Source organism: Rattus rattus, chromosome 18 (assembly GCF_011064425.1).
Source record: "Rattus rattus isolate New Zealand chromosome 18, Rrattus_CSIRO_v1, whole genome shotgun sequence".
Lineage (NCBI taxonomy): Eukaryota > Metazoa > Chordata > Mammalia > Rodentia > Muridae > Rattus > Rattus rattus.
In genome coordinates, this window is record NC_046171.1 from 4584622 (window position 1) to 4604561 (window position 19940).

A 19940-nucleotide genomic window follows, 5' to 3' on the forward strand; every position below is an offset into this window, starting at 1 on the left:
GTTCTGCCAAGCCTGGACCTCTAAACTTTGCTGGGTGGGATCAAGCCCAAGATCATTACTCCCTTAATTCAATTTAATATAATAGAACACAGGATCCAGCTCCATTTCACTTCCTGGAGCCCCTTTAATACTCAAACCATATATTTTATATTTTTCCTTTTTCAGCTTGCTACACTTGTTTAAAAAGCTCTTCCATGGGACTAAACCAGACAACAAAGTTTATGATGGGCATCTCTGAGACTTCCTTTGTCAATGCAATTAATCTGAGTCTCTTCACCTTAGCCTCAGGTAGATTTCAGACAAGGGCAGTTACATTCTTTACCAAAATACCACAAAAACAGTCTCTACATCACATACTGAAATTATTCTCCACTGAAACCTCTTGGGACAGGTCTGCACAGTTCAAATCACTCTCAGCAACAAAGTCTTCCATACTCCTCCTAGGATGGTTCATTAAGCCCCACTTAAAGCATCCTGTGGCTTTCCAAATCCAAAGTCCCCAAATCCACAATCCTCCAAACGAAAGCATGGTCAGGCCTACCACAGCAATGCCCGAGTCCTGGTATCCACTTCTGTCTTAGTTAGGCTTTTACTGCTGTGAACAGACACTATGACCAAGGCAACTCTTATAAAAACATTTATCTGGGGCATACCATCAAGGTGGGAGTGTGGTAGCATCCAGGCAGGCATGGAGCAGGAGGCGCTGAGAGTTTTATGTCGTCATCTGAAGGCTGCTCTGAGGAGACTCACTTCCAGGCAGCTAGGATGAGGGTATTAAAGCCCACACCCACAGTGACACACCTACTCCAACAAGGCTAGACCTCCTAACAGTGCCACTCTCTGGGCCAAGCATATGCAAACCATCACATATGTGTACACCCCTCATATTGTAATAGTGAGTCCTTCAAAGGTATACAATGGGTTGAATAGCATCCTCTCACACCCCCAATCCTTTCTGGATTTGGAAACAGCATCCTTGTAGATACAGTTACCGTGGGACCCTACTGACACGGGACAGCCCTAAATCCCATCTGAATGCTGCCCTCACAACAGGAGAGAACACCCAAACTCGCAGCGGAAGACAGCACGTGAGGATGGAGACAGACACAAGCAAGCAAGGACAGTCAAAGCGGCTGCAGACCACATGCCAAGGGCTGCCATAGGCAAACATTTCACTTCAGAACCCTAGAGCCACAGTTCCCAGAGGATAATTTGTTTGGAGCCATCCAGACTGCACACTTTGTTTTGGCAGCATTAGAAATTAACAGTGTGTCTAGCTAACAGTATTATGCATATAGTTTTTAATATACATATGACCTAAGAAGGATCATATATATATATATATATATATATATATATATGTATTTATGGAATAAAATTTTAGGTCAAGTGTGGTGGTACATGTGCAATAATCCTAGCACTTAGGAGGAGGCTAAAGTAAGACTATTATGAAGGTCATCCTGGGATGTATAGTGAGAAAACACACACACACACGCACCCCCCCCCACACACACACACGGTTAGGACTGTGGCTCAAGCCCTGGATTCAACTCTACAACTAAAAAGGAGGGCTTTTTCATGTGCATGAGTGTTTCTGTGTGTGCAGGTGTGCCTGTACATATACAAACATGGTGTGGAGGACAGAGACAACCCTGACCTCAGCCTCAATCATGTCACCCTCAGAAACAGTATCCAAGCAGCCAACAGCCTGGCTTTCCAGCACTGGGACCACAGTGTGCACCATCGTGCTCGCAGGTAAGTACCAGGTATCAAACACAGGGCCTTGTGCTCCCAAGGCAAGTGCTTCACCAACTGAATGAGCCTTCTCCCCAGCCCCAATGAGTATTTTTATTTTTTAAAAATTGTTTTAGTTAGGTATGGTAGTGCTTGCTTTTAATCCCAGCACTTGGGAGGCACAGGCAAGTAAATCTCAGTTCAAGAGGTCACTAAACATACAGTGACAGCTCCTGTCTCAAAATCAGTCAGTCAGTCAATCAGTCAATCAAAAAACAAACCAAAATGGAAAATGCTTTAATTGCTTCTCAATCTTTTGGCTAAGGTCATGTATAAAAATATTTTAAATTATTTTTATTATTGTTTATGAGTGCACGTGGAGGCTAAGGAAGTTTATCTCCTTCCACCTTTATGTGGGTCCTGGGGATCAAACTCAGGCTGAAGGCTCACAAGGCAAGCATCTTTACCCTGTGACCCACTGTGCTAGCCCAAGAGTATTTTTCTTGAGAACAAAATCTTGATTATCAATGAGTCAGATCTAGTCTCTCCCAAGGCAGCCCTAAGAAGTCCGTGCAGGAGCAGAGCGGGCAGCCGTGCAGGGAGGATCAGGGGTGAGACTGTGAGGACCACGTAGCACAGGCTGGTCAGGTGTCAGGGGGAGCTGCTTTTGCTTTCCACACAGCCCTGAGGTCACTGAGGGGGAATGGCAGCCATGGAGTGTGGAGAATCCTCCCACAGTATCCTAGTGGCATAGATGAGGGCGGACTCAGCTGGCTCCTCCACCTATAAAGGTGCTGTCTGTCTGTAATAGTGGCTGGGGTTGCCATAGAGTGAGCAAGCTCCTACTTGGCAGCGAGGCTTCCTCCAGCTCTATAAAACACTGCTTCCTGTCTCCTGCTGCCTGTGGTTCCCACCCACCCACTCCAGTTTGCAGCAGCAAGGCAGAGGCCACCCAGGCCGGCTCTCAGCAGCTGTCCATCTCTCCCTAAGTCAGGGCTCCCTAACTGCAGACACTGTCCTCTAACAACTAGTTATCTTAGAAAACAAAACCAAGCGTGACCCAGAGGAGAAAATCTTGGAGCCACCTCTCAGTTCAGTCAGACTTCAGTCCCCACACCCTCCCTCCGAAGTATCCAACCTCAAAATCCAGGTGACATGTGCCCACCTCAGAACAGCTTCACCATTTCCCCCACTTGATTTCTCATTCTAGAAATGTGCTCAGTAAAGCTCACAGCCTGTTTTCCAAGTTCTCCCGGGGTCTGGATCATTCCATTGTTGGAAATGTCAAGAGTCAGTGTCTTGGACCAAACAGCCTTGAAGTGTGAGTTCAGACACCCAGGCCTCCCACCCTTTCTCACGAATTGGCCACTGTGCAGAGGAGTGGGTGGGCTGACCTACTGTCAGGGACCTCCTGATGCCTCGGAAGTTGTTTACAGAGAAAGCTGACTCTTGCTGGCTCTGTGCAGACAGCGTGGCACAGCCAGGAGTTCTCAGTAGGGGAAGCTTTTCACACGCATTATTAACCCAGCAGAAAGCAAGGCTGAAATAAATCTGGGTGGAAAGGACAGTGAAGAAAGCAAAAGCACAAAGCTGTAGCTCTGTGGGGCAGGACTGAGGGGCGTGTCCCTCTTTCAGACCCCTTACCTGGGAAGAACATCAGATGAGGAGCAGACTGACAGAAACCAAAGAAGACTGCAGGAGAGCCTCAGGATGCACTCCCCAATCAGGGCTCCGCAGGCCAGACTTCTACTCTAGGATGTGCTCAGAATCTGCGGAGCCCAGGACAAAGGCCCCTTACTGTCCCCACTGCTCACTGCCTGATCAGCCTGCTCTAGCAAGTCCCTGTTATACTGAGCCCCTTCCAGCGGTTAGAGTGGAGCTGACGGCCTCGTCAAGGTCCCCTGCGTGGAAGGCAGCATACCCACAGTAACTGTCACAGAACTCAAGAATGGATAGGCACCCTTTGCCAAGCATCTTACTTCAGGAGCACTAGACTTGAACTATTCTGATAGAGTCCCTGTCCTCAGAGTTGTCAAAGGCAGACAATTCCAGCGTTAGGCAAGCCAGTCAGCCTCCACCACAGCACTCTCCTCACGTGAGTCTGTGAGGACTGAGAAAAGAACACGAGGTCTACAGCACAGTGCCATTTCAAAGCGCTTGTCACAGGAAGTGAGAGCTGCCTAGCACCAACCAGGCCCGGAGCCCAATCTCCAGCAGCTGAAGGAGAAGCCTCTTATTATGTCTATGTTTCTGAAATCCAAGTATTTCATAGCTGGGCAGTGGCTGTAACTCTAAGCCTTATTTATTCCTTAGTCCTAAAGCAATGAAGGGCCTGCTATTTCCCCAAACTCCTCAATGACACTGGATCCACGGCCTCCTCCTTTTGAAGTGCAGAATGCAGAAAGCTCTCCTTGTGAGCACAGATGCAGCTTCTCCACACGAGGGCCAGCCCAGGCCTGTGCACTGTAAAGATGTGTACTGACTGAAAACCGTCCACTGAGCTCACGTCAGGTCTCTGTATAAGTATGGTGAGGTGCTATTTCCTGGAGCACCAACACGAGTGGCAACCTCACAGAGGGAACTGCTCCCTGCTGCTCAGCAAGTGTGTGCCATGGCTCCTGGGGTGGGCGGGTCTCACGAGCCCCTCCTCATCTAGGATGGAATGAATGATGCCGGCGCCATCTTGTACAAACAGACACAAGTATCTTTAAGTTTGTTTTCTGTTTTTTGTTTTTTTAGTTTTTTGAGAGGGTTTCTCTGTGTAGCCCTGGCTGTCCTGAAACTCACTCTGTAGACCAGGTTGGCCCCGAACTCAAAGATCCACCTGCCTCTGCCTCCTGAGTGCTGGGATTAAAGGTGTGCATCCCCTTTGCCTGGTAGCCACAATATCTTTGATGTAAATGATTTCAGCAACACTCAAATGCTTATATGTCAGAAATCTGTGAGGGAAAATGTCAAGTTGCATAAATTGTGTATGAATTTTCAAGTGGAATTAACTGTGGTACTGGAAACTGGTATTCAAGTGTACGGCAATGAATAAACATGGCATTTCCAGGCGTTTAAAATAAATCCCCATAGACAAAGCCTCATGGCTGAGCTCTGATCACACAATGTTCTCTTCCTCGGTTTTCTCTTCAGAACTTCCTCAAATGTACAAAGATAGCTTTCAAAGGGGACCAATCCAAGAGGCGATTTTTATGATTGAGAAAGTCAGGCTTTAAGGAATGACATTATGATTTTATGAAAGTTAGCTTAAACCAGTCAAGTTTTTTTCTGGAAACATTTTCTAAAAAAGTTATCCTGGATTCTAAAGATTTCAGAGCAAAATTATAAAAGAAGGTGGCCAAGTGAAATTTATATGACCAAAGCAGCAGCAGCAGCAACGACAACACAAAAACCAAACCAAAAAAGGGTAGTCAATAGTGACAACCAACTCGACAGGTGCTCTCTGTCTGCACCGTTGTGAGTGCTGTGCACACATGTGTATACACACACACACACACACACACTGCAGTGCACAGACATGCAGCACTCTCTCTCTCTCACACACACACACACACACACACACACACACACACACACACACACACACAGTGGAAGAGGAGAAGAGGAGGTAGAGGAGACAGGACTCATTCCCCTGAGTAGTATCCCTCTATTCTTTACCAGACAGAAGGTCTGGGGTGATCCCATTCCTTGCTGTTTTCGCCTCCTCGCAGCCTGTAAGGCCGAGCATCTCTGCTGCTGCACTGCTGCAGGGCCTCTGCAACCTGCTGGACTGGCAAAACTGCCACGCTCCAGAGCACTACACCAGGGTCACTCACTCACTGTGGTAGCGAGAAGGAGCAAGGCGACAAAGTGACCAACACCAGCCCAATCGGATAACAGCGGCGTGAGGACCTGGTTAGAGTTGTCTAACACAGGCAGAGAAGTCAGGGGAGAAGGCTCTTCTGTGGACACCCATCCCTACCACGGTGTCCTAACGTTAAAGAACTTGAACTTGATCCCTCCAGACATGCTTCTCTGCAAGCCTAACTTCTCTGAGTGCCAGTTTCCCTGTCTGTAAAATATGGACAGGACAGTTCATTCCATAGTCACAGCAAGGGTTGTGCTAAGTCAGACAATACTAGGAAGGTGTCTCTTATTAGATCGAATAACCCTTTTCCATCAAATACTGTCAAAAACCCTGGATCTCAGGTTGGGCATAATGGCTCATGCCTACAATTCCAGTGTTGGAGGGTCTGAGGCCAGTCTGAGACACAGACCAAGTTCTAGGACAGGCTCATCGACACAAGATCCTATCTCAAACAAACAAATCAAACGAAAAGAACAGCGTATTCCTAAGTAAGCACAGCCTTCTACCTGGGAAGGGTTTGTCTTCCTCTCTTCCTTGCAGAGGAACGCCCTTATTCTCTGGCATGTACTTCTTGGTAATGGGCAAGGACACCAGCCGAATGTGATGAATGAGTGAGCGCCAGGTGTGAGCTCCAGAAAGCACTGGCTCGGGTGCTAATGAGCTAAAAGGCTGAATTACAAAGTAGGCAGTGAACAAGATTAATCCCAGAGTTAGGAGGACCTAAAAGGAAAGACAAGAGTGACATTAAGAGTTGCCCCAACATAGAAAGTCCCGTATCACTGAGGAGAAAACCACGCCTCTTTGCTACTTCAGTGTACCTAGAGCTAATCCAGACCATAAACCAGCCATTCACTTGCACCTCTGAAGGCATTGAAGCTCAAGAGCTGAGGCCCGCAAGGCTCCCCAAGCCTCCATCCCACTGCCAGGTGCTACGTCCACTGCACAAACACACAGCTTTCACCTGATGCCAATCAACAGCACAGTCTCATTTCCTAGTAGGACAGGACAGCAAGAACAAAGGCCTGTTCATACTAGAACAACCCTGCTCAGCACTGAGATGAGTCCGCAGTAACTGGGAGGGACGCCGAGGCGTCTGAGATGGGCTCTCCAAGTGACATGTTACCTTATACATGGCTATAAGGAGAGGGTACTGGGGTGGTCCCCTTTGAGGTTCATTCTTTTCGAGTAGCTGTCTGATAAACTTTTCAATCGCCTTCTCGGACATTCCACACTGATGGCCTGTCTGTCTCACCAAATCAACAGTCTCTGAAAGTTTGTCATAGATGCTGATCTCATTAGCAGCAAGATCCATGTCTTCCAAAATGAAATCCCTGAGAGGGAACAAAAGGAAAAGGACAGTTTCTTTAAAGTTCTTCCTGCCCAAGGCTACCTCTTTCAACAACATTTCTTTCTTTCTCTATCTATCTATCTATCTATCTATCTATCTATCTATCTATCTATCTATCTATCTATCGTATTTAAGTACACTGTAGCTGTCTTCAGACACACCAGAAGAGGGCATCAGATCTCTTTACAGATGGTTGTGAGCCACCATGTGGTTGCTGGGATTTGAACTCAGGACCTCTGGAAGAGCAGTCAGTGCTCTAACTGCTGAGCCATCTCTCTAGCCCCTCAACATTTCTTGACTCTCTGAGAGAACACATATTTTGTTTTTTTCCTTCCAAACCACACCAAATACTTTGACCAAATATAACAAACACCTAAAAACAACGTCAAACTGTTGTATATGCACACTTTTGAAAAGATTGTTCTCTGTTACTCAGGGTGTTATAGTTCTGAGGCTTGAGTGACTCAGTCTCGTGGATGCTGAGATTCCAGCCCCAGACAGGCCACTGTGTCCACTTATGTCCATAAGTCATAAAATGTCATTTAGCTAGGCTGTGTGTGGTATGAATCCTTCAATTCCAGCACTCAGGGGGCAACGGCAGGTGGATCTGTGTGATTTCAAGGCTAGCCTGGGCAACATAGAGAGACTCAGACTCAAAAAAAACTTTTTTTAATTAAATGCCTTCCTATTTTTTTCATATAGGAGTTCCAGTGCATAGGACCTCCCCACCTCCAAAAGTGCAGATGGTCCTTATCTGCCTACTTCAGTCTCTAACCTTAAAGAGCACTGGCATGACGCATGCCGAGTCCTTAGTGAGGATACGCTTCACCTGGATGACAGAACAGCAGCCAAGCAGCTCCACAGAGAGCAGCGGCCTGGTATGTCACTGCTCGGGGTGACAGAGTACAGCTCCTCTCCCTGCAATGTGCCTCCTTCCTCCCATGGGCACCTTTGTTTAGTCTTCTTTCTGCCTAAACACTTGAGCACAGCTCGCACATCAGAATCGCCTAGAATTTTTTTTTTTGGTTCTTTTTTTCGGAGCTGGGGACCGAACCCAGGGCCTTGCGCTTCCTAGGTAAGTGCTCTACCACTGAGCTAAATCCCCAGCCCCGCCTAGAATTTTTATAGGGCTGCTTCAACCTGTCCACTCTTGCGAGCTGCTCTCCTCATGCTAACCCTCAGGCAGGTCTGAGGTGACCCGATGGAGCTCTCTAGTCCTTATCATATCTGACTTACAAACAGCCACGGTTCTAAAGTGGTGGCTCCCTGTGGTTTTGATCTACCTTTCTCTGAAAGTTGGTGGTGCTGAGCACCTTCCCCGGTGCCTACAGGGCTTTTAGACCACTCTTCTGCAGGAAGGGCTGTCTTTTGTGCACTTCTCTTGGACTGTCTCATTAGTCTGTGGAAATTCTCACTGTGCTCTGTCCTGGACAGCAGGCAAACATTCCCTCGGACATCTTCCTGTTGGCAGTACTAGGGTTGGAGCAAAGCTCAGCTCCAGCTCATTTTCCTTCCCTCTTCCTATTTTTTTTTTAAATTTATTTATTTTTAAAGAAAAAAGTAACCCAGGCTGGCCTCAAACCTGATGTCTAGCTAAAGCTGTCCTTGAACTCCTAACCCTTGGGTGTGTACTACCTAGCAGGCCGGAAAGTGACTTCCTTTTTGTACCTTTTCTTTTTTTTTAAGTTACATATGTGTGTGAGTGCAGGTAAGTGCACACATGTGCAGGTGCAGAGACCATGAGTTTAGCACTGCATAAGCCGAGCGCTGGGAACTGCCCTTGTGTCCTCTTCAGAGCCCTCCCCCACAGCCCCACCCCATCCTCTTGACAGCACAGCTTTTACCTCTGCAGAAGCCCAGTGCTCCCCCCCTTTGCTGCCTGCACTCCTGGCCTTACACTTAGGAAGCTAGTCCTCAGTCCTTATCACAGAAGTTTTACATCTTTAAATGTCTGCCTGCAAAGCATGTCCGTGTACCATATGTGTGCATGGTGCCCTCAGAGGCCAGAGGATGGCATCAGATCCCCTAGCACTAGAGTTACAGAGAGCTGTGGAGTCACTGTGTGGGTACTGGCAATGCAACCAGGACCTCTGGAAGAGAAGTCAGTGTTCTTAACTACTGAGCCACTGCTCCAGCCCCACAAAGGTCGGTCTTTATGCTTTCTTCTAAGAGTTTTATAATTCTAGCTTATAAATTAGTTTTCTGGACCACTTTAAATTTATTTTTGTGTGATATAAAGAAGGATTCAATCTCATTCTCTTACATTCGCTGATTGAAGACATACATTGTGTGTGTGTGTGTGTGTGTGTGTGTGTGTGTGTGTGCGCGCGCGCGCGCTTTAAGCAATGCTGGGAATTGAACCCAGGGCCTCATGTATGCCAGGCAAGCAGTCTACCACTGGTCCTCCTGCCTCAGCCTTCTCAGAGCTTTTGCTGCTACTGTTGTGTAGCCCTGGCTGTCCTGAAACTCACTTCTTAGACCAGGCTGGCCTCAAACTTAGATTCACCTGTATCTGCCTCTTGAGAGTTGGGAATGAAGACTTTCAGCACCACTATGCTGCCTTTTGAGTGTACTTTTAATCCTAGTACACAGAATGCCAAGGCAGAAAGGTTAAAAATCCAAGGTCAATCCGGGCTTGGGTATACAAATTTCAGACCAGCCTGGGCTATATAGAGGAACCCTGTTTTATTGTTTATTTACTTAAAAAAAAAGAAATATACGTGTACCACTCCAGTGAAAGTTAGAATCATTTGGGGAATGAAGTGTGTGAAATAAGAACTTAAAAAAAAAAAAAAAAAAAAATCAGGGCTGGAGAGATGGCTCAGTGGTTAGAGCACTGACTGTTCTTCCAGAGGTCCTGAGTTCAAATCCCAGCAACCACATGGTGGCTCACAACCATCTGTAATGGGATCTGATGCCCTCTTCTGGTGTGTCTGAAGACAGCTACAGTGTATTCATATAATAAATAAATAAAATATTAAAAAAAAAAGATCAAGCAAGCATAATATGCAAGTACTTTAAAAAAAATCAGTACACTACTACTAGTGGGGAGGGATATAAAACAGGGAATGAAAAAACAGCTGTCAGTTTTTAAAAAATTAAACACTGAGGGTTGGAGAGATGGCTTAGAGATGGAAGAGACTGCTTTTCCAGAGGTCCTGAGTTCAATTCCCAGCAACCACACGGTGTCTCACAACCATCTGTCATAGGATCCAGTGCCCTCTTCTGGTGTGTCTGAAGACAGCGACAGTGTACTCACATACATTAAATAAATAAACTTTAAAAAACATTGTTTACATATATCATACAACAACTCTACTCACAGGTATGTACCCAAGAGAACTTAGACCTATGTCCACATAAAGACTTGAACACCAATCTTAGCAGTGGCATTTCTCCTAACATTTCTCCTAACAGCCTCGAAACAGAAACAGTCCAAAAGTCTGAACAAACGAATGTGACAGGTACATTTATACAGACAACGAGAGTGATGGAGTCCTAACACAGCTGTGTGGCACAGCCTTGAAAACCCCGTGATGTGGGGGACAATCACAGAGAGCAAGAGCAGGGGAGTCTGCAGACACAAAACCGACCACTAATGCTAATCAGTGCTGCCTAAGGGAAGGGTGAAGACAGAGAACAACAAAAGGCAGCCCTCTCTAGAGTGACTGAACGTTCTCACCCTGAGTCAGTGACAGGATGTGAGCATAAACTGTGCTTCTCAAGCGGGTGAACTTTGAAGAAATAAATTATATATTCTTTCTTTTTTTCATTTTTAGAGACAACCGTGGCTATCCTGAACTCACTCTGTAGATCAGGCTGGACTTGACCTCAGAGACCCCCCTGCTTCTACCTCCAGAGTACTGGGATTGAAGGTGTGTGCCACCACCACCTATCAGTAAATTATATCTTTAAAAAGGCTAATATATATTTATGGCATTTATCATACTACACTACGTTCTCCCTCCATTGCCCAGTCACTGGTGTCTGACTTCTATGAGGGCGGGATACATACGGTGTATATCTCCTTACCAGAGGTCAATGTCTGGAGCATATGAAGATTTGCATACACTTGGTGAGAAGGAGAAGGATAATGGCTGGCTGAGGACCAACACAAGAAACTATAAAGGACTCTGAGAAATCTACGGCCTGGGGATGGAGTGCAATTGGCAGACGGCCTGCTGAGCATCCATGGGGCCCTAGGCTCAGTCCTCAGCACCGAATAAACTTGGGCACGGAAACACACATGCGCAAGGTGGAGGCAGGACCAGGAGTGCATCCTCCACTCAGAAAGGATCTAGGCTGGCTTGTGCAGGCCTGAAGCTCATGGAGAGCCTCCTGTCTGTGTGGGATCACAGGCGTGTGTGAGGGCCGGAGTGATGGTGGGTAAAGGCACTGGCTTCTCCTCTAGAGGACCTGGGTTTGACTCAGAGCATCCTATGGTGGCTCATACCATCTGTGACTCAAGACCAGGGGACCTGATGCCATCACTGACCTCTGAGAACACTGCATGCATAAAATGTACACCCACACAGGCAAAACACCCATATACACTTGAAAATGAAATCTTTTACAATTAAAGGTATTTTAAAGGCATGCGCCATCATGCCTGGCCTTCCAATAGAGATCCTCTTACCGCATGTGTTCCTAGCTATAAACTACTTGTTAGTATGTGCAGAACAGAACGATCATTTGAAGTCACCCAGGTCAATGTCTTTTTTTTTTAAAGATGTATTTATTTTATATATGTGGGTACACTGTGGCTGTTGGTATCTTCAGACCACCAAAAGAGGACATCGGATCCCATTACAGATGGCTGTGAGCTACCATGTGGTTGCTGGGAATTGAACTCAGGACCTCTGGGAGAGCAATCGGTGCTCTTAACCGCTGAGCCATCTCTCCAGCCCCAGGTCAATGTCTTAATTTCTGGGTGAAGAAGAGATGCATCTGAGACAGTCAGCTGCCATGTGGACCTCACTCTGTCCATAAAGCCCTTGATGAGCAATCAGAAGGGACTAGAAAGCATTCAGAGCCACTCTAAGGTCAAACCAAACCAATCAGGATGTTGTGTTTCCAAGCCACATACTTGGGGCACATATCTTGTGATCGCACGGAACTGGGAGGGCTGGGAGCTAAGGATGTAGCTCAGTTGGTAGAATGATTGCTCAGTGTGCATAAAGCCCAGGGTTCCAGCACTCAGTGCAGGCAGGAGGGTCATAAGGTCAAAGTCATTCTGGCTACAAAGCAAGTTCAAGACAAGCCTAGAATACATATAACCATGCTCCCTCCCACAAAAGGAAAATCTCCAAAGAACAGTAAGTTAGGTGATGATCTGTGACCATAAAGCTCCCACTGCTACTCTATGGAGCATCTCTGGGACAAAAGAAATGAGAGCCGGTAAGGAAAGACAGCCATGGGTCCCAGTTCAGTGGGAAGCCCACTGGGAGGGCCTGGGGCTCGGAGCAGTGATGGCAAGAACAAGGCTCCGGGCTCGATCCCCAGCACACACGCAGAGGAGACTAAGATGGTAATACATTTGACCCTTCTGTGACTAATTCCAGAGACAGCGGTTTTCTGCTTAAACCGGAGCCTGTAAAAGTGATCGTACTGAGATAATCTTAGTAGTTGGACACAACGTTAATTAGATAACACTGACAACTACAAGTCTTGCCCATTAACAACAGGAAGCAGGAAGTCACAGCCAGCAGTGAGCATGAGAAGAAGGAGAGACTGAGGCTGACGACAGACAATCCATTTACCTCCAGAAAGAGGGTCCAGCCTGGCAGAGAGGAGCTTTGCCTCGGAGGGAAGTTCAGAAGACTGAGTTCGATTCCTTAACAGTGGTTTAACCCTGCAAAGGCAGAGGCAGTGTCACCAGGGGAGTCAGGAACCACGGCCTCTGTCCCACCCTTCACAGACAGTCATCCTTCATTAGCGATGGGGGAGACAGTTCAAGACTCTCAGTGTAAGCCTGAAACCACACTGCACTGTGCTGTTAGACACACAAGGTTCTCTCATACACACTTATCAGGAAGTTTAACTTACACATAAGGAAACAGGACAATGACAATACACTCTAATGATAAGTCACAGGAATCTAGTCTCACTCTCAAATGTCTTGTACTTACCCTTCTTAGGATTCTGTGAGGTGCTAAATGTATATGCAAATCACATGCGGTGAAGGACATAGGCATCTTACTTAACAGCATTAGGAAGGGTTACCCTGGGGACAAGACACTGCGAAGTTTCTAACGAGAAGATGGCAGACACGCACACAGAAATACTGAACAGGGGATGGCTCTGCCCTGGCAGATTAGTGTGAGTTCGGCACGCCACTCAGAGGGCACACAACTCAGAACATAGGCACTGCGACATAACATGTGTGACTGTCTGGGGAGAATACGGTACTGAGTTCCTGCAGGCTCTGGGAGTGGGGCTTGACAAAACGTTGATGCTTTCACACCTTTTCCCTGCTGATTAAAGGCACACTTGGGTCAGGGGTTCAAGCCCCAGCACTGCAAAATGAAGGAAGTAACAAAGGCACCCCCTGAAGTGGCTGCTTCAGGACAATAGCTCTCAACCAAAGGTAACTGTGATCACATTGGAGATATCATTACCACATTCGGTGATGTCTGAAAGTGTGGGGTAGGGATTGTTTGTTTTTATTGTAAAAATGAGAGGAGCCCTATTAGCATCTAGTAGTAAAGAGGCAACATCACACAGGGCCCATCAGTCTGCCACATAAGAATGGTTTTGCTCAAAGAAAAGAGAGCTGCCCCTAGTTTTCAAGAGAGGCCTGTAGGGGTGAGGCAGGATGCTGTCTACAGTGAAGGGGACTCAGGATAGGTAGGGTAGGATAAGCAGGGTAGGTCTGAAGAGCAGTTCCCACAGCTCCACCCGGGACTCAGTTCCCATGGGAACAGAAGAGAAGGGAGGCTTGTGGACTGCTGGGACTGAAGATGTTAGGAAGAGCTGAGCATGGTGGGACTATCCCAGAATGCCAGAACTGGGAGGCAAGAACATCAGGAGTTCCAAGCCATTCTCAGCTATATATTAAGTTCAGGGCCATCTTGGGCTAGGGAAGATCCTGATTTAAAAAAAAAAAAGGACAAACAGGAAAGAGAGGGAGGTCAGGAATTAAGAATGCTTGGGGTTCTTGTCAAAGGTTTGGCACCCACACCCTGGCTCATGACCAGCTTTAACTCCAATTCCAGGGAATCTAACACCCAGTTCTGACTTCATGGGCACTATATACATATGGTGTACGTACGTACGTATGTACACACACACACACACACACACACACACACACACACACACACCTCTATATAAAATAAAATAAATTTTATATAAAAGCCAAAAAGCCAAACAAGTTTGTTGAAAGCAGAAAAGAGGCTAAGAGAAGAGAATGCATGTAATTGTCACTTTTGCAACAGCCCCTCCAGTGACATGACATGTCCTGAACACTGACATGAACAGCTGTGCAGCCAGCAACTCTAAGACAATTCTCTCCCCACCCCGCCACAGGATAAATGCAATAAGGTTTTAGTTATAAATTACAGAGATCTATCACATAGCAGAGCCACCCAGACTGCACCTCCGGTCTCTATCTTCCCCCAACCCTTTTATTTTGAAAGATTTCAAACTTCTGGAAAACAGAGGAAACAACGAACATGTACACAGTGTTCACTTAGACTTGTCTGTTGTCAACACTGACCCACATCTGCTCTCTTTCTCTGTGTGTCTGCTTCTTTCTCTCTCTCTGTCTAGTTCTTCAAAACAGGATTTCTCTGTGTAGCCCTGGCTGTCCTCAAACTGGCTCTGCAGACCAGAGTGGCCTCTAATGTAGAGATCCACCTGCCTCTGCCTCCTGAGTGCTGGGGTCAAAGGTGTGCGACACCACACCTGGCTGTTTCTATCAGACTCCTTTGACAACAACTGTGACACATTATTCAGTCATCTCTCCATATTTGAGCATCCCGAAAGAATTTCCCCTGTAACAGTGACGTGCCTCACTGTCGTTCCCACTAAAATGACTGGTCTCTACTGTTACCCAGTACTCAGCGTGGAGTCCCACACTCTACACACTCGCACACACCTCCACACCGTTTGAAGACCTCGGACAGCCTTGGCCACTGGCTCTGACCGATTCAACACAGAACGTTCCTGGTTTGTTATTTTGCCTTCTCACCTAGCAGAAATCTGCACATCTTTAAACTTACCTGTCTGTCCTCCGAGTCTTGCCTTTTCCTGTTTCTACCTTTAAACGCTCTATTCCTCTGGAGCCGTAATGCTAGGCCTGCCTTCCTCGAGCCTCCACCGTTCACGAACCTGCTGAGTCACATGCCTGTGCTCTCACTTGGCCAATTTGGCTCTCATTAGTCACCAATGGCTTCCCTGGTGCCAAGTCCAAAGGGCGTCTTTCAGTGACCGCTCTATCTGACCTCTGTGCAGTACCCACCGTCAGAACCCATTTTCTCCCTGGGTCCTCTCAGCCTGGCACACCTGTCTTGCTCTCCCAGCAGAGATCAACATGTACCAGTTGTCCTTGACGTTCATTCTCGCCACAGCTCGACTACAGCTGTGAGTGATTCCCAAATCTTCTTCAGCCCACAATTCTTTACAGAGCTCAGGGCCAACCCTATTTACCCACAGGGCTGACCTGACTCCCCACTGTGGAAGGTTTGTGTAACTGAACTTGTTTTCCTGTCAGCTCAGCCTCCCTCATCCTCTTCAAATGTTTACTTTCCTCCTTGTGCACGCTGGCATGTGGAGGTCGGCTCTGGCCTTCTAGAGATCCCAGGGATCAAACTCAGCTCATCAGACTCCACAGTGAATACTTTTACCTGCCAAGCCATCCCTCAGAACCCCCTCCCTTTCTGTCTGTCTTTTTTATTGAAGACACTAGTCCTCTGAATTTAAATTAAAACTTTCCTTTGTCTCATTCCTGCCCATGAAATCACCACCGAATGCTTTTGATACGGGCATGACAGTCTGAACCCTAACACTCAGCAGGAGAGGCAGGAAGATCTCTGCACGTATGAGGCCAGCTCTGTCTACACAGTGAGCGCCAGGCCACTCAGGGCCCTGAGATAGAAACTATTATCTTTAAAAAAAAAAAAATAATTAAAAAATTTTTCGGGCTGGAGAGATGGCTCAGTGGTTAGAGCACTGTCTGCTCTTCCAGAGGTCCTGAGTTCAAATCCCAGCAACCACATGGTGGCTCACAACCATCTGTAATGGGATCTGATGCCTTCTTCTGGTGTGTCTGAAGCCAGTTACAGTGTACTTATATATAATAAATAAATAAAATAAATTTAAATTTTTTTTCTACTGTGGACCATCAGAGATGGCGTTCATCTCTGTATTCCCAGCTCTTGTCTTTGGCCTAACCCTTTTCTTATTCACAGGCATTTTTTCTAAATAGTGGGTCAGTTTTAATTATTTATTTTATGTATGTGAGGGCATCAGAATCCATTTCATGATGGATTGTGAGCCACCATGTGGGTGCTGGGATTTGAACTCAGGACCTCTGGAAGAGCAGTGAGCCATCTCTCCAGCCCCTAGTTCTCATGGCCTTTCAAGATGCCCTCCATCCTTCTGAGGGACGGTTGTGCCTGGTTGCTAAGGACGCAGGAGGTAGACCTGGAAAACCATGGATCACCTAGATTCTTCCACTTACTGGTAACCTCCTTAAATCCTAGAGCTTCTCACCTATCGCACAGGGGTAAAAAACCAGATGTGGGGAACACACCTGTAATCCTAGCACTTGGGAGTTAGAGCCAGGGGTTCAGCTACATAGCAGGTTTGGGGTTAGCCTGGATTACACAAGACCTTGTATCGAACAAAAAAAAAGATGTGTGTGTGTGTGTGTGCAATTGAGGATTATACAATGGTGTATGTAAAATTTGTTCTAATATCTGAGTAAATGAAACAGTAATGACTGCTCTAAGATGAAGTCTAAGCTGCCTACCACAGCCTACTATGGTCCCTCCTTGGTCTGTCTTGCTTCTCCACTAACCCTCACCTTCTCCCTAACCACCCTATTTCACAGCCATCTTCCTAAAAAGCCGGTCTTGGGTGCTCCATCCAGTAAGCGAGCTCTCTGAGCCTTCACCCTAGGCTCTGTCCTCTGGACCTCATCGCACCCATCGATCTGCACTTCTTCCTCCATCTCCTCCCAAACCACAGTGAGTTCTTCAAAGCAGACTAATGGAGAAAATGCAGACTGCAGAGACGCTCAGTGATTAAGAGCACTTACTAATATTTCACAGGCCCGGGTTTGGTTTTCAGTACCCACACGGGGCAACTCACAACTGTCTAAGATCCCACACCCACTCCCTAACCCCCACGTTCCAGGGGACCTAGACCTCCTTCTGGCCTCCTATATATATGTGGTGCATATACTCACTTGGAATCACAAACATTCATAGGAATTAAAAATAATAATAACTTGGGGCTGGAGAGATGGCTCAGTGCTTAAGAGCACCGACTGCTCTTCCAGAGGTCCTGAGTTCAATTCCCAGCAACCACATGGTGGCTCACAACCATCTGTGATGGGATCTGATGCCTTCTTCTGGTGTGACTGAAGACAGCTACAGTGTATTCATATACATTGAGTAAAAATATTTTTTTTAAAAAAGAAGGAAACTGAAATCAACTTTGAGTTAACCAAATGAGAGAGAGAGAAAGATGTCCATAAAAAGCTCCACACAGGGCACTATCAAGTGAGCACATTAGAATCCCAAGTATGTAGAAGCAGTCTCTACCAAGTACATGATGGCTAGACAACATCCCAGGCTACTCACGGTTTCAGATCACAAACTGTGTGGGGCTGTCGCCTAGCTGTGTGTGCCTTGTTAATGTTGCTACATACTGTGAGCAGTTTTCAGGCTCTACCTGTGTCACCCCAGGTGACTCCATTTTTTTTTTTCTTTTTTTTTTTTTTTCGGAGCTGGGGATCGAACCCAGGGCCTTGCGCTTCCTAGGCAAGCGCTCTACCACTGAGCTAAATCCCCAACCCGTGACTCCATTTTGTAAGCTGCGTTTGGCTCTATTTTAAGAGGAAATGCAGAGACAGGAAGACCACACCACACCTCACTGTGCATAGGGCACCACTATCTGTTAGCACCTCTCACCCGGCACAGACTGACAACCACTTACTTCTACAACAACAACAACAACAACAACAAAAAATCCCAGACTTTTCCACCTATAGGCCTACGGAAGCAGCCAGATGCGGTGACACACGCCTTTAATCCCAGCACTTGGGAGGCAGAGGCAAGTTGGAGGCCAGACTGGCCTACCCATGGAGTTCCAGGCTAGCCAGGGAGGAAAACCAAAACCAAACCAACTCTAATGTATCAAAATAAACTAGGATTCTATGAACAAGTAAGTGTACTGCATTCATACCAGGAAAACCATTATCAAATACATTAGATGGTAACAACTTATCATATACCCTAGAATGTGGCAAAGATCAAACACCCTCACTTGGACCCCACTGAAGACTTCTAAAGCTATAATGACAATGGCCCCCACTGACCATGTGACCATGAGTGTGTTCATTAAGGGCTGACAACAAAGAACTCATACCTATCTCTGGAGCTCAAGCCTGGCAAGATCCTCCCCTCCCCACCACTGTCGATGTGGCCACCCTTCCGGACCATCTTCCACTTCATTCCCGAAGCTCAACTCAATGGCGAGGTCCAGCTCGGGGCCTCCCTCTGATCTTAAAGCCTTCATACCTTATTTTGAATACTCGTCATCCCCTTTACTTCTGCTTCATGTAAGCCCTCTTTGAACTGCTGTGGTCTCTTTACAACCACCCCCCCCAGGCCCCCGTGGAGCTATTCCTACACAGACATATAATTACTGCGGGATTTGTAGTCTCGGGTGAGAGTTAATATCACCAGTGAAGACTGGAATAATGTATTCTATTTTCCGTGATGGCCAGCTGTCAAGGGAAATCTGGAGATCTTGGCAAAACTGCAGCCAACCAAAACCACCGTTTGGGAATCTGTTCTACCATCACGCCTGGCACTGGGAATAGACAAATGTGTCCCTCTATGTTTCTGACACAGCATACTCACGACATGTGGCCTGCAAGGTGTAAAGTCTTAAAATGAGATGGAACACCGGGTAGTTTTGATTTTTCTTCTACCGACAGGGAATTGCAAACAGTTCTTTGACCCGGGTCAAGTAGGCCAACCCACGTTCCTTCCTGAAATCTGGGACGCCAATTTTATCACATTAAGTCCACGTTAAAAATAAATAATAAAATATTTCCTCCTTGACAGCTAAGATGTCTAAGAAGGGGTCAGGGGCGGACTCTCATGATGCTAAGGTATCCGTGACAAGTTGGCGAGCGGGGTCAGGGCTTTCGGACACGACCGCCACGTCTGCGAATCAAGTTCGAGCAGAGTCCGACCCCGTTTCCCTCTCCGCGGAGCCTCCGAACGATGTCTGAAGGGAGTCTACCCCCGGGGAGCGGCCGGGGGATGTTGTCAGTCAGCAGAACGCTGGAGGCTCTCGCAGAGGGACGGGAGCGGAGGGGGAAGGTGGCGGCAGCGGCGAGGAGGGCGGCGCGAGGCTGAGGCGGCCGCGGAGGGCGGCCGGCCTCCCCCCCTCCCGGCCTCGGGCCCCAGTCACTCACATGCGGGCCCGCGCCCTCTCGGGCTCCTCCCGCCTCGGGGACACCAGCCGCCGGGCGAGGAGGATGGGCCAACAACTTCCTGCTTCCGGCAGCGCGACCCGGAAGCGATTCTCGCGCCACGGGCCAGACCTGGAACACAAAGGAAAAGGTCTTCGCGCCCCAGGTTCCAAAACAGATCCGGCGAGGTTGCGGCGCGCGGGGCAACTCTCGCGGTATCTGAAAAGCGCGTGCTCTTGCGCCCCCTGGCGTCCGTATCGCGCTACTGCGCCTTCTCAGTCGTAGAATTCTATAATAATAATAATAATAATAATAATAATAATAATAATTTATTTTCTTTTTAGGGATTCAGA

General features: G+C 47.3%; 1 protein-coding gene across 4 annotated transcripts in view; it reads right to left on the reverse strand.

Moving 5' to 3' along the window:
- The window catches only part of C18H6orf89 (chromosome 18 C6orf89 homolog), a 35012-nt gene extending 15315 nt beyond the window's left edge, over positions 1-19697 (reverse strand). The window contains exons 1-4 of one of the 4 annotated variants that reach the window (XM_032888413.1): positions 19591-19617; positions 12695-12786; positions 6711-6918; positions 6094-6307 (exon numbers count right to left, since the gene is read on the reverse strand). In XM_032888413.1, the coding sequence (XP_032744304.1) occupies positions 6094-6307; positions 6711-6899 (403 nt within the window). In that variant the 5' untranslated portion in view covers positions 6900-6918; positions 12695-12786; positions 19591-19617. Of the gene's footprint in view, positions 1-6093; positions 6308-6710; positions 6919-12694; positions 12787-13063; positions 13155-19027; positions 19524-19590 lie in introns of those variants that run through there. The other 3 variants (XM_032888412.1, XM_032888414.1, XM_032888411.1) reach the window with 3 other exon arrangements.
- Between the last annotated feature and the right edge of the window lie 243 nt (positions 19698-19940).